At 54.1% G+C, this 22957-nt stretch overlaps 7 protein-coding genes across 7 annotated transcripts; 2 read left to right on the top strand and 5 right to left on the bottom strand.

Moving 5' to 3' along the window:
• Nucleotides 1-60: 60 nt before the first annotated feature.
• Nucleotides 61-798, bottom strand: PV07_03607 (uncharacterized protein). The gene has a single exon (XM_016390342.1). It carries the CDS (start codon nt 744-746, stop codon nt 159-161), a length of 588 nt encoding a protein of 195 aa, XP_016252244.1. The 5' UTR covers nt 747-798; the 3' UTR covers nt 61-158.
• A 75-nt stretch (nt 799-873) lies between these two features.
• On the bottom strand, nt 874-3605 carry PV07_03606 (uncharacterized protein). Its single transcript, XM_016390341.1, has 6 exons — nt 2855-3605; nt 2470-2795; nt 2235-2391; nt 1509-2173; nt 1364-1448; nt 874-1296 (listed from the first exon to the last, which is right to left on the bottom strand). Exons 1-6 carry the CDS (start codon nt 3031-3033, stop codon nt 1179-1181), a joined length of 1530 nt encoding a protein of 509 aa, XP_016252243.1. The 5' UTR covers nt 3034-3605; the 3' UTR covers nt 874-1178.
• Nucleotides 3606-3793: 188 nt separating this feature from the next.
• PV07_03605 (uncharacterized protein) lies at nt 3794-5304 on the top strand. The gene is made up of 2 exons (XM_016390340.1): nt 3794-4037; nt 4134-5304. Exons 1-2 carry the CDS (start codon nt 3971-3973, stop codon nt 5039-5041), a joined length of 975 nt encoding a protein of 324 aa, XP_016252242.1. The 5' UTR covers nt 3794-3970; the 3' UTR covers nt 5042-5304.
• A 198-nt stretch (nt 5305-5502) lies between these two features.
• PV07_03604 (uncharacterized protein) lies at nt 5503-7370 on the bottom strand (the record flags this gene model as incomplete). Its single annotated transcript, XM_016390339.1, has 3 exons — nt 5503-6409; nt 6470-6674; nt 6734-7370. 3 exons carry the CDS (start codon nt 7368-7370, stop codon nt 5503-5505), a joined length of 1749 nt encoding a protein of 582 aa, XP_016252241.1.
• Nucleotides 7371-8001: 631 nt separating this feature from the next.
• PV07_03603 (uncharacterized protein) lies at nt 8002-9408 on the top strand (the record flags this gene model as incomplete). Its single annotated transcript, XM_016390338.1, has 10 exons — nt 8002-8042; nt 8097-8128; nt 8193-8217; nt 8269-8336; nt 8389-8588; nt 8641-8800; nt 8849-8867; nt 8915-9092; nt 9141-9229; nt 9279-9408. The coding sequence occupies 10 exons, from the start codon at nt 8002-8004 to the stop codon at nt 9406-9408; spliced, it is 942 nt and encodes a 313-aa protein (XP_016252240.1).
• A 58-nt stretch (nt 9409-9466) lies between these two features.
• On the bottom strand, nt 9467-11981 carry PV07_03602 (uncharacterized protein; the record flags this gene model as incomplete). Its single annotated transcript, XM_016390337.1, has 6 exons — nt 9467-10125; nt 10179-10252; nt 10333-10409; nt 10458-10596; nt 10649-11728; nt 11782-11981. 6 exons carry the CDS (start codon nt 11979-11981, stop codon nt 9467-9469), a joined length of 2229 nt encoding a protein of 742 aa, XP_016252239.1.
• A 6848-nt stretch (nt 11982-18829) lies between these two features.
• Nucleotides 18830-20249, bottom strand: PV07_03601 (uncharacterized protein). The gene is made up of 2 exons (XM_016390336.1): nt 19706-20249; nt 18830-19648 (listed from the first exon to the last, which is right to left on the bottom strand). Exons 1-2 carry the CDS (start codon nt 20003-20005, stop codon nt 19307-19309), a joined length of 642 nt encoding a protein of 213 aa, XP_016252238.1. The 5' UTR covers nt 20006-20249; the 3' UTR covers nt 18830-19306.
• Nucleotides 20250-22957: the final 2708 nt, after the last annotated feature.

Here is a 22957-nt window from a genome sequence, read left to right as displayed (position 1 = left end):
GGGGTCGTTCCGCTTTGGAAAACACTGCAGAGGCTATTACATGACATCTGAGTTCATTGTCTCGTTGTCGACAGAGTGACTTGTCTTGGGTGCTGGTGTCTTGCCCTCCTCTCGATCCTAGCCCATCAGTCAGATAGGTAGCTAGGTAGTTGGTCTACCTAGGAGTCGTTCCCACTCGGCGGCAACCCTTCGACTCCCTTGCCCAAGTCCTCCTTCATTGCCTTGCCTCCAATCTCCAAGCTCTTACAGTCCTGCAACACGAAGATCATCCTCCCCCATTCCGTCTCGCTTGTGTTCTTCCACGCGTGCATGGTGGCTCGCTGCACCGCCACGTCGCCCCTCTGCATCAACTTCCTCTCGCCGCTGTCCAGCACCATCTCGATCGTCCCCTCAAGGACAATGCCGTAGTCTAGACTTTGGGTTCTGTGCATGATACACTCGTATCCCGGGGCAAAGTCGACCACGCGGCAAACCGTGCCGTTGGATCTGACGAGACCGAGCTTTCCGCTGGAAAGGACTTCGTCGTGGGTCTTGAGATCACGGTCGTCGTTGAGGTCTGCTGGGAATTCCGAGGTGTAGATCACATTGAAGGCCATAAGCTTGTCGTCAAAGACGGTCCAATTGCCAGGTCTGCTGTCCTTCACAATGGCTTTGCCAGTGGTGCCATCATGGCCCGTGATGTGAGTGGTGAGGCCAGGCAGATTGTTTGGGATTTGGGTAGGGTTGGGTGGACGAGAGGAGGACATCTTAGTGAGACAGACGATAGAAGTGACTTGCAAGATATGAATGAGTTTGGATTGAACTGAAAGATGGATGATCCTGCGTCGGTGAGCGAGGTGATAGGGAGAAGCTGCTGTCACCCTCACCGTTGCGGGTACGTATGCGGTGTCGTATGTCGTGACTGGGGCAAACGATCAAAGAAAGACAGCCAATTTGGTCGATTACGACTTTGCTATCTATCGTTGTTCAAGAGCCAACGTTGAGAGCAGTCTGGTCTATACTCCGTACAGTTGATTCAATCATCCCTACCCCGCGTCTGGGGGTCAGAGGGCTTCTTCCGTACTTTGCACCCCGCAAAGAAGAACGTGCATTGACCGGCTTTCAGCCACACAACCTTGACATCGAACAATCCTTCGCTGATCTGGGCTCATCGACACATCAAGTCATTCTCTAGAACATTACAACACCATCCTGAATTCCGGATCCCGGTCGTCGCCGTATCCGATATACTTGTCGTACTTGCCATTGGCCTTGTCGCGATTAATCTTCGCGCAATATAGCACGTTGCACAATATCCTGTGTCTGGTTGTCAGAAAGGAAACTAATTTGACCCGAATTAAGACAGCCTCTTGAAAAGACTTACGCAAACCATGCATAGACCAGCAGTCCCAAAATGATGGTGTGCGATTTGTGGTACTGAGGAGCTTCGGTGGAGGGATAAATGAAAGCTATTGATAAACATTAGCAACAGACATCCTGTCAGATGATGGGCAAAGTTGAGTACTCACCACTGACGAATCCGCCCGCGTTGGCTATCGCCAGCTGAAGACCGCTTGTCGTGGCACGCTTGTAGTGTCCGGCAGAATTGTTCGAGTTCCACACCAGAACAGGTGGAACACTTGCATATAATCCTGTGGCCATCAAGAATGTCATGCCGTACTTTGTGTGGTTGTCGTGCTCGCTGACATTGGCTATGACTGCGTATCCGATAATAGCCAGCGGCAAGCTGACAAGCATCGCAATACCTCGAAGTTTCAGTCGATCCGAAGCGAAGGCCACAACCACGGTGATGACAGCCGCAACAGCATAAGGGATGACGGACCACAGCTGAGCTTCGTTCGCCGTGTATCCCAGGCCTTTGATGATGGTGGGCAGGAACAAACCAAATGAGTACAGGCCAGAAAGGATTGAGAAATACGCCGTCGCAGTCAGCCATAGTTGGACATTGAGCACTCCTCGCTGGACTTCTGACCATCGGAACTTCTCCACTCCTTCAGAATGCTGGCCGTCGGGCAAGTGCGCGGAGGTATCGTTCCGTAGCCTCCTCTTACCGAGCTCGCGCTCCTCAGGCTTCAGGAACCAGGCTGTTGACACGCTGTTGGGCAGGAGGAAGTATGAAGCCACTCCAGCAGCAAAGGTCAAAAGACCTTCGATAATCATGATCCATCGCCACCTGTCGAAACTAGTGTTAGCATCACATACCCTTCGGAGAGGCTTGAGAAGAAGCCACTCACCCAGCATCCACGACGCTGCCGGTAGGACCGATGGCTGAAAGACCACGTGCCAAAAGACCACCAAAGGCTCCGGCAAGAGATGCGCTCGTGTAGAACAGTCCTATGCGCAGGGCCAGCTCGCCTCTGGTATACATCCCTGATAGGTAAAGCACCATGCCTGCAAACGAGATTAGAATCACCTCTGCACACTTTTGACTTTCGTCGTTCCGCAAAATCTCAAAGGCTGAGCCCATACCTGGCAATAATCCTCCTTCGGCGAGACCCAGAAACGCTCGGACAGCCAGGAATCCACCATAATTGCGAATAAAACCCAGACACATCCCAATGATACCCCACGCAGCGGTGAGAAAGGCCAGCCAGAGCCGCGGGCTAAACTTCTTGAGAACTAGATTACTGGGCAATTCGGCAGCGATGTAAAAGGCGAAGAAGATAGCAAGACCATTTGCGTATTGACTGTTGCTCAGGCCTGCATCCTTTTCGAGACCCAGAATCTTTGCATTTCCGACGTTGGTGCGGTCGAGGAAGGAGCAGAGGAAAAGTAAGGCGAGAACGGGAAGAATTCTGCATGGGGCGATGTGTTGAGCCCAAAATCTCCCGCCCGAGACGGAAGTTATACATACCTTGTATCAAGCTTCCAAAGAAGCTTCCGCGTCAACGCCTTGGTCTGAGCGTCATCACCCAATGCCGTTGCTGAGCCCGTCTTGTCGCCGGGAAGCACTTGGCTAGATGTCTCGAACTCGTTCTGAGTTTCTTCCGGCTTCTCGACCACGGGGTCTCTTGCGACCTTCTCTTCGGCCATATCAGGGGTGGCCTGTTGGGCTTTGACTAGTACCTGGGTGTGGGAGAATGCGTCCAGCTGCGTGAAGGGAGGAGCCTCCGACGGTGTGGAATCGATCACTGGACAAGTCAAGTTATATGTTCCAGGCTTGAATATGTTTCCTGCTCAAAGAGGACCGAGACAAAGGGACACGACGAGGTGCGACTCCCAGGGTTGTGTGCCATTTTTATATCAACAAGTCAAATGCTGGGGTCCCCTGGCTGTTTCTTCCTACCCCGTGGGCTGAAGTCCCATTGATGGACACTCTCCCGCCCCGATGATTGCATGATGGGACGTTCTGCCACCCAAATTAGTGATCAGCAACAGTATTGTTGGGCGCTCTGGCGGGCGGTCGCGCGACACCAAGCGGCGGACAAGCACTGCAGAACGTTACACTCTGGTGGGCGAGGGCCAATGAACGGGGGGGTCGTCGCGCAAGGGAGGAGGGCGGATGCCGGTCAATGGCCGCACGGAACCAGGGGACGACACGGCGAAAGACAGCGACGTTGGATCAGGCAGGATCTGTCATGCGGAGGGTCGCTTGGGGAGCGAAGAGCACTGAGGAGGTAGAAGAATGGCCGATGCGCAGGCTGCGGTGGCGGAGATGGGCCGGAGTCTTTGGCCGAGGTCGAGATGCCAAGCCCCCTCCTTCCTCTTCGGGCCAATATCGCGGCGTCGGAACTCGGCTCGGTGCTTCTTTTTGCCGATAAATCTCCTGCTCAACATCAACCACCTCGTGTGTCGTGTTTCGTGGAAAGCCGCTCTTGCTGCTGTATAAGCTCAACAAATATCGTTTCCTCAAAAGGGGGTTGTATTGGAGCCATCAAATATCGCCGACCCGCGTTGGCCTCTATATGACCTAGACCGAGCCTTGCATGCGCGACTCCAACCAATCAGCAACTCGTTCGCGTCACGTTACATGAGTGATAACGGCACTGGTAAGCCAGAGGGAGCTCGGTGGCAAACGAGACGACGGCATCAAAACTGTAAGGACGCCATTCTCTGTCCTGCCCCCTTATTTCCCCCCCGTCTCTACAATGGATCTGTCTCTTCTGTGCCCAGTTGACACTTACAATCTCCAGCCCAGGGTGCCCCGACCAGGACAAAGAGAAGCCCGTCAGCGCCAGACAACATGTCGAAACTCTCGGAGCCGTTAAAGCAGCTCATCAACGCCGCCCATGCCCTCCCAGGCACCCTCAAGGCGCCGCCGTCGATCCGCTCGACGTACTCCCAGATCGCGGCCAGCGCCCGGGATAGGGGCGTCGGCATCCCGGCCTGGGTGACCTTCTCCACCGCGGCGACGATGACGATGAACTCGCCGTCGTCCATGGTCGAACTGTTCCACCTCACGCAGACGCTGCCGTCGGCCCCCTCGCCCACGGACACGGCCGGGCTCATGCGCGAGGTCGGGCTCAAGTGCATCTCCTTCAACGGCATCCCGCGCTCGATCAACTGCCTGGGCGCGTTCCGCGAGGGCATGCCGCGGGACGTGTTCGACCGGATCCCGGCGCCGGCGTCGCGGCAGCTGACCGCGCAGAACATCGACGAGTCCATGGCCCGCGGCCGCCGGCTGTGGGACTCGGTGTACTTCCCGTTCGAGGAGAAGCTGCTCGGCCGGCTGGCCCAGTCCCACCCGAACCTGCCCGTCCACATCCTGTCGGGCCACTATTCGAACCTGCTCGCGAACCCGCCCTCCGACGCGCCCCTCCAGGTCGGGAGGGTCTTGACCTCCCTGGCCGCCATCGCGTGCCTGCGCGCCCAGACGGGCGTCGGGCCCCAGGTGGTCAGCCACGTCTTCGGGCTGCGCAAGGCGTACCAGGACGGCACCGCCGAGAGGGACATTGAGGGGGGCGAGTGGCTGGCCACGGACGAGGGCAACCAATGGATCCTCCACTGCATCGACGAGATCGTCCGCGCGCTGAGCCAAGGGAGAGGCACCACGTTCGCGCCGGGGATGGGCGGCGAGGAGAAACTCAAGCCCAAGTTGTAAACGTTATCTACAGTCGTGATGGTTTCGAATATATAGATCCGCAAATTCCATAACCATGTCAGAGAGAGCGTCCTCAATTAAAAGTTCATCAGCAGCCGGAAACAATGCATTTAGTGCGAGCACGCAAAGCGGCGAAAGGGGTATGAAAATGTCTGCACGTCAAGGGCTAGAGATAGTTCGATGATCAGATACAAAGGCTCCGCAATAGAATTATATGTCCAAGGATTTCCCTACTCGAAAACGACAATCGCCTCGATTCTTTGCACGACGATCGAAAACGAAAGTACAAGGGACTTTGGGTAACCATTTCATTACACAGACGAGTCTTTTCATGCCCCAAACTCTTCTATGACACAAACACCCAATAATGCATATTCATAGCGTACATTTTATCGAATCCTTCGCCGGCAACACGACGAGGACGGAGGTGCACACACAGCGCAGCCAAGGAGAAAACGAAATCATTCCATCGACTTGACCTCATCCGCAACCGCGAACTTCGCATCCGTCTTGGCCTTGATGTCTTCCACGGACACACCGGGCGCCAGCTCCGTGAGGGTCAAGGTGCCCTTGACGCGGTCGACTTGGAAGACGCAGAGGTCGGTGATGATAGTGCTGACGACCCTGGCGCCGGTCAGGGGCAAGGAGCAGTTCTCCACGATCTTGGATTTGCCGTACTTGTCGACGTGGTCGGTGGTGACGACGATCTTGGTCTGGTTCGGGTTCGAGACCAGGTCCATGGCACCGCCCATGCCCTTGAACACTTTGCCCGGGATCATGTAGTTGGCCAGGTCGCCGGCCGCGGAGACCTGTAAGGCACCCAAGATGGAGACGTCGACGTGGCCGCCGCGGATCATGCCGAAGCTCTCGCAGCTGTCGAACGTTGATGCACCGGGGACAAGCGTGACCGTTTCTTTGCCTGCGTTGATGATATCCGGGTCGACTTCGTCCTCGGTCGGGTAAGGTCCCATTCCCAAAATGCCGTTCTCGGATTGGATCCAGACTTTGACATCACTCGGTAGGAATGACGGTGCCAGTGTGGGCATCCCCACCCCCAAGTTAACGTACATGCCGTGCTTGAGTTCCTTTGCGGCACGGCGGGCGATGCGGTCTCTCCGGGCAAGAGCTTTTGACTTGTTGCTGGACATTGAAGAGTCTGAGGAGTAGCCTTCCTCGTCGCTGGCAGAGCGAGTCTTTTTGATTTCGAGTTTCTTATCCACCGTGGCGGGCACGATGCGGTCAACGTAGATGCCAGGGAGGTGAATGTCGTTGGGGTCCAAGGAGCCAGTAGGCACGATATTCTCGGCTTCGACAATTGTAAGTCTGGCAGCCTTAGCCATGATGGGACCGAAAGCTTTGGTTGTGTATCTTCTCACCACATTAGCTCTTAGTTATCCGGATTGCCCGTGGTGTGCAACAGGGACATACCTGAATTGACAGTTTCCAGCCTCGTCGACCTTCCAGGCGCGGATGATGGCCACATCGCCAGTCAACGCAGTTTCCATGACATACGTTCTGCCATTGAAGATCCTTGTCTCTCGAGGCTTTCCCGCTTCCAGCACGCTCGATTTCTTCGTCTCCGGATCAGCAGGTCCTAACCTGGTTGGGATTTCGCCAGTCTGAATGAATGTGTCTAGAAAGCTGTCAACAGGCTTGACGACGGAACGGGGTCTATAACCAGGGACTACTCACGGACACCAGTTGGCGTGTAAAATGCAGGAATACCACTTCCGCCGGCACGGATCCGCTCCGCCAGCGTTCCCTGTGGACACAATTCGATGGCGATGTTGCCATTCAGGTACTTCTGTTCGAGCTTCTTGTTATTCCCCAGATACGAGAGGATACACCGGGTGACTTGGCCCGACTGCGTCAGGGGCGAGAGCCCGCCGGCGCCTGCTGCACCGGCGTTATTCGACACTGCCGTGAGGTTGTTAAGCGACTCAACGCCGCGCTTGTGCATAGCGGTTATGATAGTTTCGGCCGTGCCGCAGAGTCCAAACCCAGCACTGAAGATCATCGAGCCGGATCTGATGTCCGCTACAGCCTCGTCGGCATCCTTGAATAGCTTCGACCTCGTCCGATCAATAACTGGCTGTTCATCGTTGTCTGCTGAAGGTGATGATGCTGCTTCACGCCACCTTGTCCTAGAAGATGTAAAGTATCGAACATCTTGCCGGCTCGAAACAATCCATGGTCTGAACCGTGATTGGCGGAATGCCAGGTGTTTGCGGGAGGCCGTTTTACTGACGTTAGTCGCTGGTTTCGAGAGACCAGTGGCTCTGATGTCGTTGACACACAGGAGCAGAGTGTGCCTTGCCGTTGCTGCCATCTTGGCTGTTGTTGTCTTCTCTTTTCTCGCTTTTGGCGGTCGATATGGAGGGGACTTCAACGACAATATATGCCCGTCATCTATCACGGGCTGCAAGGAATGGAAAAACAATTATTCGAGACTATGACGGGAGAGCCAGGAGCATTCAGCGACATCGGCTAATAACCCGGGAATAGTCGGCGGCGAATCGCTCAATACGTTAGATCTCGGTCTCAGGATTCCACGTGATCGGAAGGTGATCTCGGTGGTATTTCTGATGCCGATCTCTGTGGGCGAAGGGCAGATGTATAAGCGTTGTTGGCGGAACGGATGGAGAAAATGGCCGACGTCAACGGTCGCGTTCCTGTGGACGAACAGCGCGCAGAGGTGTGGTGGGACTTCCCCAGGAAAAGCGACGCGGTCATATCCAAACCAGCGCAGTGAGGCTGGGGGATTCGGAGTCCTGTGGGTATATTGCTGTGCAGAACCTCGCGAGTTTATATTCGCGTCTAAGGGACAGACCAGACTCTTTAATGATAATCATCAAGCCGAGGGCAGCCATCCGCAAGGGCTTCTGAAGCTCAGTCATCGTCTTCCTCTGCGACGCGCCAGCCAATACTGTCGTCACGTCTTGTAAGTAGAGCAACGGATCATGGCCAAGTCGAAGAAACAAGGGCAGCCGTTCTGGCTTGGGTAGGTGTCGAAGCCCTTTTTCGGTCAAACCGGCTGCTGACACACTCGACGTAGGGGTGCTGCTGCATCGATGGCTGCATGTTTCAGTATGCAAATCCAGTTCCGTCGCTCCTCAAGGGAGAACACAACGCGACTGACGTCTCCTTTCAGCCCACCCGCTAGATCAGACGAAATAGTTGGTCGAATGTCCGCATGAAGGGAGAGGAAGTACTGACAAACGCCATAGTAGGATGCAAGTGATGTCAACAAGGCAAAGCATGCTGCGGGCGATGATCCAATTCGCAAGCAGAGACGGTAAGTAGCTACACGGACAGGCTGCCGTGACAAGGAACTCATTCAGTGGTAGGCATTCCCTCACTGTGGTGGGGAATCTCGGCTTCGATGCTTCGCCAATCCACATATTCGACCGCGAGGTTCGGCCTTTATAACCATTTTGCGGGTATCGCCAGAGAACGAACCGGGCAAAGACGATTACCCAGCTCGTGGGAGATCGCCTGCGCGGGTGCTGCAGGTGGTTTGGCCGGACTCATCGGAAATCCCACAGAGGTCTGCAAAAAGCGCGTTACGTGGTTGAAGAGTTCGCTGATGCGTGGTATAGGTTGCGCTAGTGAGGATGTGTGCGGATGGAGCAAGATCGCCAAGTCAGCGATTCGGATATAACCATGCCCTTGATGCCATTATCAGGATCGGCCGTGAAGAAGGAGTGCGGACCTTCAGCAGAGGCCTAGGTCCCAACATCGTCCGCAGCGTCATAATGAGTAAGTCTGGGATAGGCCATGTTTGATTGCATCGCTAACCACGTGCAGATGTCTCTCAGATAGCAACGTATGCCATCCGCTTCCCCTATAGTCGCGATGCTCATAACCGTGCAGGTATTCCGCAGCCAAGCGACAGCTCCTTTCGAACCCTTCATTAGGCCTTAGCGATGGCATCTTCACACATTTCCTCGCCTCGTTGCTTGCGGGCACTGTTGCAACGACTGCTTGCGCACCTGCCGATGTTTTGAAGAGCCGGATCCAGAATGCGGTTGCTGTGGATGGCGTGAAACCAGTAAGGCATAATCTTGGAGGCTTGACGGAGCTAATGAACTTCAAATAGAGCGTAAGCAAGATCATCCTCGAGTCTTTGCGCAATGAGGGACCTGGATTTCTGATGAGGGGCTGGACTCCGGCTTGGTTGAGGCTGGCGTAAGTTATTGGCAAACTCCTGGGCGGACCCATCTCTAACGATCGGTAGGCCGAACACAGTCCTCACTTTCGTCTTCATCGAGCAGCTGCAGAAATTGGTGACGTTGTCAAGAAATATGAAGTCCGTCGAACCAGTTCCCGATGTAGTGCCCGCACCTGCGGCCCCTCAGAAGATTTGATGTTTTGTCTGCCGAATCGGGGCTCCAAATTACAGCAAATTTGCTCAACCGCGGCCAATCAAGTGACATTGGGCCAGTCCAACCAGTCAAAGAACATGGTCTCGTCGAGTTGGAACAAGTCCTGTGAAGTGCTGGCGTTATTGATAGCTTCGAGGATCTGGTCGTCGGTCATGTCAAACACATACGGCTCTAGGGGAATATTGGGCGCGGGCATTGAAGCTACTCGTGAAGGATCGTGCTCGTCGTGTTGATCCTGCTGATGAGGATGCTCTGAAGGCCCCGAGAGAAAGACTTCGTTCGCTTCAGGAGGACTGAGAACGGAGCTCTGCATGATCCGCCGGATATGCCTTGCGAAAAGTACGGATAAGCCCTTGCGGTGTCTTGGGGAACTTCCAATCCTCTCCAACACTTGGGTTGTGTCTTCAATCAGCGCTTTGGCATTCGGAGCCAGCATGGCTCGGTTGCCCAGACTTGTGGTACCAAGAGCCAGGGCAAAAGTTGCGGCAAAGGAGACCATTATGACGGTGTTGTTCGGCATCGATTTGAGTCGATTCTCCCCCTGGACTGCTGCACGCATGACATTCATGGCTGACGCAAGTCCCGCGGCACGAAAGAATTGTTTCACATCATTCGATGCCGTAGGGTGGTTAACGACGTTACAATATGTGGACAGCTTGGTGTGAGAGACCAGGATTTCGACGTATGGAGGTAATTGACCTGTGAGACATTGTTAAGATACGGGAAACTGAAAATCTCTTCTGTTTGCTTACCGTCGCCTTGCGTGATTTGACGTGACCAAACTTGATACCACTGCTCGAAGAAGCGGTCGATCTTGTCTTTCAGACTGCGATACCGTCAGTCCAAGCAACAGTCTTATAGCGGCTTCACAACTTCCAACACCGCCATCTGTCAGGGTGGACTTACAACCTCACAGCCGTCGGGCCACCATTGACGCCTTGACTTCCGTCGCAAAATTCGCGAACACTTGTGATGAGGCCGACCTGGCTGGGGTTAACAGGAGTTCGAACAGGGTTCGGGGAGTAGGATACCAAGTCTCGCCTTAAGACAGCCGCAGAGATAACACTACCATCCCATCGATCGGCAATATCAGAGATATGCCATGTATCACAGCTGTCCACGAGGGGCCCAATCGGAACTGCATATGGTCTTCCCCTTGCAAGGCAGATGCTGCAGACATCCGTCAGCTGGTAGCTCGGTGTAGTTGATATGATGCGCTTACCCCCGATCAAGAACGAATAATGCCAGCCATACCCGCTCCCGAGTCCTCAATAAACGCCGACCCAAGGTTGAAGACGGATCGACCTGCGGGAAGCCATCCAGTTGCAGAGCCTTTGCGGAATCAATACAGTCGGCTTTGGCTACCCGGTCGAGGAAGCCTGGAAGACGAATCGTAGGAGAAGGAACTACAATTTTGTTTAAGGAGAGGTCCAATGCCAGGCTCAGCGCCATCGAGAGATAAGCGCATGTCTCATCGTCAGCCCAGTGTTTCGCAGGCGTCATCCAAGGGATATTGACCATGAAAGCTAGTACGATCTCCACCGATCTATTTCTTTTGAAGATCACGGTTTGTGCTAGGTGGTTTCGATGATTGGAGAGTCGCCTCGACAATGCCTCCGCTTTGGGGAGGAATAAGGCAGAGGCGGCGAGAATAGAGGTGAACAGAAAGGCTGACCTCGACCGCACAAACGAAGCCGTGTGGAGGGTAGGATCAAGACCCCATCTGGTATGAGATAGTCGTTCGTAGAAGTACGCAAACAGCGAATCGGCTTCGTCCTGTGTCACGAGTCCCAGGTCAATCGGATCAAGATCAGGAGAATTGTCCAGCCTGGGCATCAAGGAGCCAAAAAATTGCTGCACCTCCGCGTCGCCAGTGTTTGCTTCATTCGTTCCTGGATGTGACGCAACACCGGTGGGGGACGTCGACATGGCCGTCGAGGGCGACTGTCCCGGCAGCACAGAAGCCATGGCAAGCAGTTGCAAAGGATTATCGGCATTGTTGAGGGCGAGTTCGTCGGGCTTCTCGCCATGCTCCGCAGCAGACGCGTCGTTGCCATCGTCCGCTGCGCCATTACTCTCGCTGGGAACCAGGCTTGGGCGTGGCTGAAGGAAAGGTCGCAGGTGGATTGTGCCTGGGGTGTTTGAGCTGGCTCTCCGCTGGACGACGGGTTTTGTCTGAGCAGCCCCCATCAACTGTCGAAGGTCGGCCTCAACGTCGGAAGCGAGTCCGATAGAGCCATCCTTGGTTTGCTTCAGCGCTTGTTCGACCTGATAGATTGCCTTTTCCAAGCCGGTCCTCTTGCTGATGATTCCATTTCAGCCTTCTGTAAATGCGGGAAGCCTCACCAAACTCACTTTTTGACGCCTTTGTACCTTCCCACATGGTAAGCTGGCGTGACGCACTGCAGACCGGCCTGCTGGCATTTCCGACACACCAGAGCATTGGCGTCACGCGTACATTTCACCTTGCTCCGGCGACATTCGAGGCATGCGGCCTGCTTTGGCTGTGCCGAGCCAGAAGTGACATCTTGATTTGCTGACGAACTAGAACTCATGCCTTGGTGTAGGACATTGTTCGCGGTCGGCGGAGGAAAATTCGAGCGATCGTGCCAACTGCGGGAGAACGCGTGATCGGTTGGCCGCGTCGACTAGCCCATGCGCCCACCACAATGACAAAAGGTATCGCACCGTCGCCGCGAGGAGCCTGTGTTCGATTTCGCCAATAGAATTAGACCAAACTTGATGCGTCTATATCCAGCTGTGGTGGAGAAGAGAATTGGATTTGTTGGCGCGATTTGAGCACAGACGTTGAGGCTGGGTGGATGACTAAGCTCCCCCACAAAGTTGCGCGCCGCAACTTCCCGAAAGAAGCAAAGGCACGTGCATCGATGATTATCACGTGACGAGGCTGAGCACTGGTACGGGTCCCTGAATACAAGGACAGTGGCCAAGGTAGGATACGCACACGACTACACTTTGTTTACAGCAGATGTGCTTACCTCACTAGCCAATCATCCAGCCTGGTGGCACACCAATCAGGGAAGAGATGTCTCAGTCGTCTGCGGAGATTCGAGTATGTCCTACGTCCGTGTCGCCAGTGTTACCCCTTCCCTGGGACAAGTATATTGACCTCTCGCAGAGACTACTGCTGGGGTCTCCTATACACATCGGAAAACGAACAACAGCATAGAGAGAGGAGATCCGGTGTAACTGCTATAAGTACGCGAACGATTCAAGTGATATCAAAAACTTCGCCGCCCATGCGGCGTCGGTAGAGCGCCGGGTTGAGATCCTTCAATGACAAGGCTGACGCACATGGAAAAACGCAACAACTCGCGAGTGAGACGTAGAACGGTGACGTCTTAGCCAAATTATCCCTTGACAATTTGCAGGACCGCATATCTCAACTTTTGATGCCTGCGTACTTTGTTGCCCCAACTTACAGGACCCTTCACCAGTTCTAGTGTAGGGTCGGAGATGTATGTGTAATAATAACAGGACTCGTGTCTGTTCAAGGAGGCATTTGCAATGTGCCCACTCAAAGCGCATCCACACCTTAACTCAGCTTGCGTCAACCTTCCACGTCAAGGAAGAAGCCCAGCATCCCAGAAACTATCTCGATAGGTCCGCATACCGCAGGTCGCCTCTGATTACCAGAGCACTACCCCGAGCACTTGGCCCTCGCGTCTCTAGTTAGTGGAGAAGGTCATGTGTCCGTGCCCGCCACGGCTAAAGCCCTCTTCGGAGACCCTCGATCCACGTGTACAGTGGAGATCTCCCCAGAGCACTTTCCAGCACATTCCTAGAGGCGGAGACCCTGCATCGGCGCGACCATGGAGGATCGAAGACTCCAAGAGAGCGACAGCAAGGTCTCAAAGGGGTCAAGGTTCTGAGCTGACGCAACATTAACACCGATGGGGCCAGCGCTGTAGCACGAGAGCTCCGCAAAGGTGCCCATTCTTTTTCCCGGCCGACCGCTACTGCAGAACAGGCACTTCTGTAGTTTCCCGCGGATGGCAGAATCCGGGCGGCAAAGCTGTATGATGACCTCAGGATAGAGAGGCGGATGACCAGAGTTCAGTCTTCGGAACTATAGCTCCACGCAAAGCATCAGCGACATAAGTCCGGCAGGTACCTTAGAGCCGCGGGAGAAAGAGGAAGGGGCGTGTCTGCTTTCGGAAGGTCCCACTTTCAAGTCTGCGCCAGCGAGACGCCTTGCTCAACTGGCGCTGGATTCAGAAGGCTGACTTTTGATCGAGATCTGCGAGATTCGAGATGCCTTGGATGTCTAGGTCGTCCAATATCGTTCGAGGCTCTGGTATGTCAGGATCCACCACTTACGTGAGTATCTCAGATACACCCACCACACCGATCCCAGTGCCCAACAACTGCCGGTGGCATCAAACAAGGAAGGTCCTCGGACAGAGAGGGGGGGGGGGGGAGGGGGTCGAGATCGTGACCGCTTTCTCTTTCCAAATCCCCATGCTGGTATTCGAAGGGATTTGGACCTTGTACTGTTATTGCAAATATGCATTCCGTCCAAGGTAAGGAAGGGGCTGCCGGAGTGCACCCTCGGCATTTTTCCTGCACGGTGTACACTTGAAAGGTGCCCGTTCCTTGCGCAAACGGTGGACCGTCTCCTGATGTTTCTTCAGAGCAGTATGCGGCAATGGAAAATGAGTGCTGGGCTTCTAGGAGAATGAAGACGAACCGGTACGGAACATTTAGGGGACTGAGGCTCGCTCGCCAGGCACTGAGGGGTCAAGATGGCGCCCCACTGTTTGCTTTCAAGCTCCAAAGCATGAGCATGTTCGGACGAGCCCGTCCTTAGCGCTTCCTTGTCAAGAGCTGAAACCTGGCACGGACGTTTGAGTATTGGACTGCTCAGACCACCTCCTCAGCTGAGGGCGACGAGGATCTGCTGTCTGGAAGAATATTTGACAGAGCGAAAGGTTAAGCTGTCGCTGCCTCCTAGACGACCAGACCAACAAGGATGAAACAACTCCGCCAAAGCCAAAGTATTTGGTTGCCCCGCTATCTTGGAGGGGTGCAAAGCACGAGGTGTCGCACTCGACAACCAACAGCGCACCCTGCTGGCTTCGTGCATCGTGGTGACTAATAGTGAATAATGATAAATGCACGGACTGGCAGCCAATGATGTGGTCGTGCGAAGGGAAACAAATCTGGTTCAACCAGTCGTCTCGATCCTAGAGACCCCTGTCCCTTTGCCACTTCGAGGCACTAAATAGCCAGCACTATTACCCTCTTGAGGTAATGACCACTCGGTGACCGGGGCATCCATGAGGACGGGGACAACAAGAAAGCGTAATTCATGACTAAGAGGCGGGACGGACTTGTCTCGAAGGGTCCTGTTTAGTGAAAAGCTTTCGGCGCCGTGACTGGCTCTCGAAAAGTATTCAGGCCCGTTGGAGCGGGAGGTGTTCAATGCTGTTATTGGTGTTTGTCAGGGATGGTGTACACACATCCTGCTGGTCCCGTCACGGTTGCATGTGGTCCTTGTTTGATGGACACATTGTACTTGACAGAAGTAGGATGTGCCTCTCATGATACGTGTGTCAAACAGTTGGTTCTCCAACATGCTACCTGTATTCTATGACTACCCCGAAAACGAGGAGAGGAAGGAAGCCACATGTGCAACTCGGAGAGATTGTAACCGTGCAGCACGGGCACCTGGTAACCTTGGTCGTGACAATGGACACGATCGCACTGCCACTCCGGCATTTCCAAAGTGTTATTATCCAGCGCGACGAGAAATAGTATTTGTCACAGCTTGCGATCTATGATGATATCCGCAGTATCTGATCTCTTTTGCAGACCGGAGAGAATCATCTGCAAGGAATGGCTGCGTTGTGCCGCAAATTCCAGACGTTTCGTCCTATCGATCAATCGCATGGAGTCGAGCCCATGCGGCATATAGGCTCTGGTGGGAGACGCAATCAGCCGGCGGTAGCGTTCTGTTCGCGAACAGGATCAAAGCCTCAAAGGTTTGCCTCTATGAACGCTTCTTGAGACTGCAAGCCGGCGGTCGCTCTGTGCTCAACTCCTGTGTCTTCGCGCACTCGCTCAAGGTGCCAATGCAGGCCGTGGCGCCGGCGGAGCCAGCTCCTACACACCAGCCATGTTCGAGGACGGGGACTTGTGTGGCCTTGTCTTGGGATTCTTGTCGAAGATCGCCTGTGCTTCAAGTACGGACGCTGAAGAACAGGAGGAATGTCTGCTAGGCGTGGCTAGGGATAATGCTACAGCCTCCTGGCATGTCCGTGATACTGTGTTGTAACTGTTGGACCAGGAGAACTCCGGCGTGTACCTCGATTCCGCAACTCCGCAGTACAAATACCGACCTTGTAGATCGTAGGAGAGGCGGTCTTCATCCCGTCATTATCGGCGTCGTTCGAGGTATTCTCGAGGTAGCTACTCTGTCAACGGCGCTCACGGATTGCTTCTTGGAACGTGGGATGCGGAGAGGCATCCGGGTTATCCTATACACTCAACCACAATGGATTTGGCAGCGGTGCCAACTGTCCAACTCACCGCAACATGCGTGCATTGATTCTCGTTCTTTGCGGGATGTTGATACTTTCAATGACGCAAGCGTCCGAGGATTGATGATGTGGACAATGAAGCCTTCAGAATCTCCATGCAGCTGAAAAATCTCTCCAAGGCCGGTGATTTACCGGAAGCGAAGCCGGAAGCGAAGATGGAGGCCTTTGGTTGAGTGGTCGGTCAATAGTGCTGTTCCTGGATTTGTTACGAGATAGATTCGTGTTGAGCGCGAGCAGCGAATATGAAGTCGCGGATGGGGGAGGGCTGAAGTGAGAATATCCCCGTTGGGATACACACCTCACTAACTAGAAAAGGGGTGTGCACAGTCTGCCATCACGAAGGAAATGTAACGATGGGCGAATGACACCGCCTGTTGAGGTGTGTGAGATGTTACGGTTGTAGGGGTCCTCGACAAACGAAGCACCGGTAGTCCGTGGGTTGCTACGCCTTCTGCCTGTGAGCTGCGGGGATGCAGGGTCCTTGACAATCTGTCCAGTATGTAGAAGCAGAGGAAGATCTCGATCGCATTCAGTAGTATTCTGGAAACTTAATAGTGCCGGCGAAGTCGGAAGGAATCCGATCTTCTTGGGCGCTTGATGTGACTGTTGGGGGATGGAATGATAAAGGTAGACATCATGCTGCATGCTGGGGGATCGCACACAGCAAGCGATTCGATACGAATCGACGATCTTTTCTATGAAGGGATGCGAGGTTCCTCCCTTCGTTTAACGGCTGGAGTCTGAGAGGCTGAACTCGCGGGTGCCGGAAGCTGTGGGTATTATAGACCCGCATATCCACCAACTTCTGGTTCAGCAAAGAAGTAATACCGATTCGTACGACCCGCCTAGCAAGGCTCTTTTCAACAGACGAATGATTGGACCTGGAAGCCCTCGGTCAGGCCACCTTTTCTCTGTGTGCTGTGCCGGAGCTACCACTCATCAGAGGAAAGGGCGGACAAAGGGCAGAATGAATAGAGATCTGTCAGGAGAGGAGACCTGATTGGCCGTATTCCCTGCATGAATCTTGAATGTCCAAGGGTATGCCAGTAGCCAAGGGAACACTCTCTCTGATTCCATATCCGCCGGGGCTTGAAAAGAGAGCTGTCTGCAGCCCCGCAAGGATGCCTTCCTTGAACCTTGCCCCGGGTAGTAAATTAGTGCACCTGTTGAAAGAGGCTTAGTCCCCCGGCATTTTACCTGCGATTGGTATAGCCTTTCGCCCTATACCAGGGGCTGCATGAGTCTCGAACGCTCGAATACCTAGCCAGGGCCGGATAGGAGCCCTCGTCGACCAGGGAAGAGCTTGGGTAAATGTGGAGTACGACTTCCTAAACAGTCCATAGTCGGCCTGCGAAGATGGATGCTCGGTTGCTACACCATGTTGGGCTTTCGTCCCCTCGCAATTTTCCCACGGGCACATTGGCATTTACAAACGGCTGGAGGGATGGGAGGGGCACCTTCCACATTGCGTGCTCGACGTACACCTGCTCAAAGGGCACGGGTATCTAGCGAGCCATGGCCCCCCTACTCGTTAAGCCCCAGGAGAAGCGACATCCCTGTGGCCCTAGGAAAATGATACCCTCAAGTACCAACAAGACGTCCAGGACCAACTGACAAGGGCCCGTAGCCGGGACAGATGGACGCTTCGCTGTGCTCCCATTTGTGTAGAGGCTGTCAAAGGAAGCGATGCCTTAGGTAACGTCACTGTGCTTTTTCGTAGCATCTGGTATTCCGGTCAAAACACGGAGTCCCTAAACAGCAAAAAGCCAAGGACATGGGGTGCTTTGATAATGCTCCCCCAGTCCCGTGCATGTCGGTCTTGCACTTGTCGACTTTGTCGTGCAGCAGGCGGCTTCGCTTGAGGGCTCAGCCCACGTCACTGGCAAAATGCGATGATTCAGCCGTTTTGTTTCAGCGTCTTCCAACTGTAATCTCCAAGACTTTCCAAGCCTTTTGGGTACATTTTTGCTCGACGAGCCAAGCCGGGCACCCGAAATCCCTTGTTGCTTTTCTTCGCTCTCCCCGGTGCGGCGGCCTTGTCAGCCCAAAGTATCGTTGAAGCTATACCAAGTATTCCTGCCCTCTGACCTCCCGCCCTCGCCAGGGTCTTTGCCCTTCCTGGGTAGTTCGCGGTGGTCCTATGATTGGGCCATGGCTCTTGGATACTCCCGTTTCTTGGGTGAGCCAGGTCTACCCAGTCCGGGCATTACTTTTTTCCCAGTAAAAAGAGCGGCGGCGGCAAAAGTGTATAGCAGCGGCCATCAGATGCCAATAATAAACATCAGAATATTTCCACTGCACGAGCAGACGAAGGAGAATTCGAAGCGTTAGTTCGAATTGTGGCTCGTAAGGGCAACAAGGGCAGGGCAGATTGGTGATTTGCTCGCGTCGGTTGGCCCTTACGCAGCCCACGTCGGGCTTCCACAGAACAGACGGCGACCACCTAACAACGGGCACCCTTGTCATCCTTCACCCACCCTCCCACGTGGACGTCGACCAGAATGGAAGTTGCCAAGATACACCCAGGGAAGGGAGAGCTCCAGCAGGGGCTCTTGTTGGCAATGGTTATGTAACTTATGTAAGAGCCGGAGCTTCTTACTCAGAGGATTCTGCTGAGCTCATTGCTTGACGTTGTACCAAGGGTCGATCCCATTTTTCCAGGCGACTTGCTGGTTACCCACTTCCTGGAAGGGTTTGGCCTGGAAATGAACCCGGACCTGTGCCGAATTCCATGAGCGAAATCGCCATCAGAGCAACATGCCAAAGACGGAGATTGACCCCGTGTTGATGGAGTTTTTAGATGGCACAGGATGGATTGTTAAATTTGGAATCGACAGCAGGCTGCGTCTCCGGGAGGCATGACTTTGCAGCTTCAAGGAAGGAATGGGAATTGTCCGCTCGAGATGTCTGCGCGTTCAGTGACATTCCGTTTGGCGCGAGCCAAGTCGAGGGGAAATAATTTCTATCAAAAATCGTTCGACGGAGGCTGCCCAAGCCAAGTAGCGCCTGTCATCGTAACTCAGTATTATGGTGCCTCTCTGATTGAAGAAGACATCTCAAGTAGCCCCTTTTAGGACAATTTTCCGCAACGTCTGCTCTCCCATAGATGCAAACATCCACACACATGGGTTTCTGGCTCAAACAACGAGGAATGCACAATTTGCCTCTCGCTCAAATGCACACTCGATCATCCGATGAACATCAAATGCACGAACTCCGCGTTTCCTATTCATCCAACGCCCCTTGGTCGTCCCAGCCTTGCGCTATGCTGTCCAGTAAAATCACTCATACGTCATCAGCTGCGGCGTCTGGAACCCTCAAGAGTTACGCCTGCTTGGAATGGAATGCGATAGCCGCGGAGTACTCTGCGGGCTCAGCGCATCCGTGTTGAAGAACGGCACCAGGTCGAACTCTTGGGGCGATTGGCATAACGACCCACAAAGATTGGGCAACCCGGACTGGAGCTGGGTGATTTCGCCGTTGAGCTGCTCGATTTGCGCCTTTAGACGGGCAACTTCCTCGGTTTGCTGCGAGTACGATCGGGAAAGCATCTGATGCTTTTGCTGCCATTGGGTGATCTGTTCTTCGAGCTCCTTCTGATGGCGCTCTTTGCGCTCCCTGTATGCTCGCTGCGATGAGCGGTTTTGTTCTCGTCTTCTCTATAGACTTTGTCAGCCGCCACGATTTCGCTCTACCGGGTGACGTTTCAAGCTTACCTCGATCTTGTCGGGAATGGAGCTCTTTACTTGAGCGACGACACTGCTGCTGCTCGTCGGTGACACTCGGCGCTCCGGCGTTGATCTGTAAGAGCTGTCTGATCCGGACGACGACATGCTGTCGAAGGAGTTGTCGAGGGTGGCGTAGAAGTCGGCCGCTCTTTGCAAAAGGTCGTTGTAGTGGCTAACCATGTTCTTGGGTGACTGGACGCCAGCGTAGTCCCATTGAAAGGAGGTATCGATGGGCGAGAAGGTGGCAGCTTGCTGGGCCCAGCCGTTGGCAGAGCGGTAGTCGGTCATGATGGTTCTGGTTCTGAGGTGTGATGATTGTCAAGGAATATTGTGGTAGATGTTCACTACTTGGGTTTTCGTTGGTAGTTCAGTTATCAGAATGGGCTGGAGAGAGGAGGGGCCGCAAAGGCACATGGTGGGGGGCAAGTGCATTTCTTATACAAGGCCCGTCCGAGCACGAGGCTGGCGTGGGTAGCAAAGGGTGGTCTGCTGAATCCCAGACTTGGCCAGGACGCGAGTGCTTGTGGTTTCAACACGCCCACCACCGTCCACTCGGAGCAGACGTTTCGATTTGGTCCTGGCGTCTCGGTCAACTTGGAAGCGCCAGCAATCACCCTGGTCCCGGGCGCGAGATGGAGAAGAAATGGGCTATTCCGTTCTCAGAAGGCGCATTAATCATGCACACCCCTGCTAGCTCGCTATCTCACTGTGCAGCAAGACCCAGTTGTGCCTTCATCAGTCAGCCAGAACCCATCTGCAACCTTAGTTTCTACCAGTCCCAAAGAGGCAGAAAGTGGCTTGCCCTAATTCTACGCTACGCATCATAGGAATAGCTCCGCTGTGCTCAAGGGTTGGCGTCTTGGTAGGGGTTGGTAGGGTTGGGAATGCTGTAATCCCCAGGCATGATGGGAGAGTCGTTATGGACAGGATGCCAGCGAGCCCCCGGTACTGTGACGGAGTACCGGCCCCCTTAACCACAGGTAGACTCCAATATGTGGGCATTGTGGGCATAGGTAGTGGACATGGTGGGCATGGTGGAAATGGAGGACAGCTGGGTGGTAGGATTGATGGCAGGAGGGGGTACGAGTACGGGAGCAGCACCTAGAGCGACTCGCACCAGAGGGGCATCACCACCACCACCACTTACCACCACCACTAGAACCACCCATCACAGGCAGCAAAAATACCCGCCGCATATCCGACTTTAGGCGGCCCTGGCAGCCCTGCTCGATGACATAGTGGCGCCGGAGTTTCCCACGACTGGTCCACCAAAACCAGTGCAAATGGGCTACCGCCCGACCTTAGGCGTCACTGGCATTCCTCAACTCAGACAGGGCCCGGGCCTTGTCAACAAAACGAGCAAGGCTGAAACACTCCTGTCGAGAGTCTGGCATGTCGGAAGGAATCCTAGGAGAGATATCCAGCGACGGAGGGATAGCGATGCACAGAGCACCTGGCTTCTAAGGGTAGGACATAGTGAGGTAGTCAGTAGTAACAAACGGCACCCATCAGGAGCTCGAAAGCGCATCGTGTCCCTGACATCCATCTTCATCTAGCCAGCATCATATTGTGACTTTATCTTTTGTAGCGGTCGCTAGATAAAACCCAAGTGAGCTTTCCAGCTATTCATTGTATGCCATTGTCATGAGTCCGAAAGTAAGGCTGTGCCCACGCTTTGCCCACGCCTCAGCAGCAGGTCCCAGCTCGCCAGCTCCAGCCACTCGATGCTCTTTCACAAGTCTTTGTAAATCATTGTCATCCGTATGAAACTAACAATGGCAGCTGCTGCCAATAACCCTGAATGCACAAGCCCATAGGAGCGAATACTCTCTGGAGAGAGAATGCATCTTCGTACTGTACGTAAAGACTGACCAGGGAGTTGTAAGCTTAACCTCAATGCTTGTCCACGATCTTGTCAGTCGCCACGTTGGCGTTTAAGTGGATCGATGGCTGCTTGCATGGCCTCTGCGCGAGAGCAGGGGGCCAGTACGGTCAGTACTGAAGAATGCCAATCCGGTCGAATGGACCGTCCCCCCAGGCTCGAAGTACCCGGGCTGAATGAGCGCTTTCGACGATCCAGGGCAGATCTGACCCTTCCAAAACCACAGTGAAGTGGCATGGCTGGCAACACTGCCCTCTCTGCATATAGATAGCGATCATTACTGTAGGTGGAAATGGAGACGAAGCAGGGTCCCGTCCAGCTCGGTACTTACGTATTGATATGCCCACCAGTATCTCACTACATCTGGATTTGTCGGGTCGCACCGCTTCAACATGGACCCCAGATAAAGGCGCGAACCTGAACCAGGAAATTATCCAGAACGTGATCTGCCTTCTGGAAGGAAGTCGATCTCATGCAGCCTTGGCGATTGCCGCCTACCTAGTCTGGCGCAAAGGGAAGTCGCTTCCAGATCCCGAGATACTGACCAGTTTGCCGAGTTTCACACACTGAAGATGTCCGTTGAACTGAGCTGTAGGTACCATCGCATACAGAGCTCTAGCACAATAGATGAGTTTCTTGTCTACCTGTGTACCATTGCGGTTAGCAGGTAGCTCGATGTTGTTGCACGGGAGGACAGCACGCAGGGTCTGAACTTACTCCCACGATCTGATCGCTACTGCTGTGACACTGAGGCAAACCCTGAGTCTCCAGGCACGTGAATTGCCTGTTAGTGCGCAGAGTCAATAGTGGACTTTGGGAGGCTTGGCTTATTGGGCCCGAGAACCTGCAATATGCACCTAGATGTCCTCGTGGAACGTTAGGCAGTACTGCTCGCAGCAGATCATCCGACGGAGTGACTAATCTGCGGTTGGTTCAACGTCGCGTTCCTTAAGCCTCTTTCCGACAAGGGCTTGTCCTTTCAGCAAGTTGGCGCCCCCCAGAGTCCGGATACCGGCAGAAATCCTCCGGCTTGGGTCCAGCGGCCAAGACAGGAGACATCATAGCAGGCGCTCTCTGTTACCGAACCGGGTCCAACGTGTGCCTATTGGGCCCTCCCTGCGGCTCGACTCAGGTACCGTTCATGGGAGATATGTTGTGGCATGGACACACACATCTTGCAGGCTTTCCACTTCCATCCTTCTGGTAACGGTGTGGAGGATCCTCTCCGGTGGAAGGAGTGAAGCTCGACGTCATATGAGGCCCAGACCATCTTTGCATGAATTTGCACATTGATACTGGGGACATTTCCAGAAGCACAGATTCAGAAAGAGACTAGTTGATTGGTTGCTAGACACACA

Source organism: Cladophialophora immunda, assembly GCF_000835495.1.
Source record: "Cladophialophora immunda strain CBS 83496 unplaced genomic scaffold supercont1.2, whole genome shotgun sequence".
NCBI lineage: Eukaryota > Fungi > Ascomycota > Eurotiomycetes > Chaetothyriales > Herpotrichiellaceae > Cladophialophora > Cladophialophora immunda.
Note: the sequence above shows the minus strand (reverse complement) of the source record. Positions and strands in the feature narration are given on the sequence as shown.

Coding starts and splice junctions, on each gene's coding strand:
- PV07_03607 (XM_016390342.1), bottom strand. CDS start 746: ATGTCCTCCTCTCGTCCACCCAACCCTACCCAAATCCCAAACAATCTG.
- PV07_03606 (XM_016390341.1), bottom strand. CDS start 3,033: ATGGCCGAAGAGAAGGTCGCAAGAGACCCCGTGGTCGAGAAGCCGGAA. Junction 2,174..2,234: donor GGCAGCGTCGTGGATGCTGG/GTGAGTGGCTTC, acceptor TAGTTTCGACAG/GTGGCGATGGATCATGATTA. Junction 1,297..1,363: donor CTGGTCTATGCATGGTTTGC/GTAAGTCTTTTC, acceptor AACCAGACACAG/GATATTGTGCAACGTGCTAT.
- PV07_03605 (XM_016390340.1), top strand. CDS start 3,971: ATGAGTGATAACGGCACTGGTAAGCCAGAGGGAGCTCGGTGGCAAACG. Junction 4,038..4,133: donor GAGACGACGGCATCAAAACT/GTAAGGACGCCA, acceptor TACAATCTCCAG/CCCAGGGTGCCCCGACCAGG.
- PV07_03601 (XM_016390336.1), bottom strand. CDS start 20,005: ATGACCGACTACCGCTCTGCCAACGGCTGGGCCCAGCAAGCTGCCACC. Junction 19,649..19,705: donor CCATTCCCGACAAGATCGAG/GTAAGCTTGAAA, acceptor CAAAGTCTATAG/AGAAGACGAGAACAAAACCG.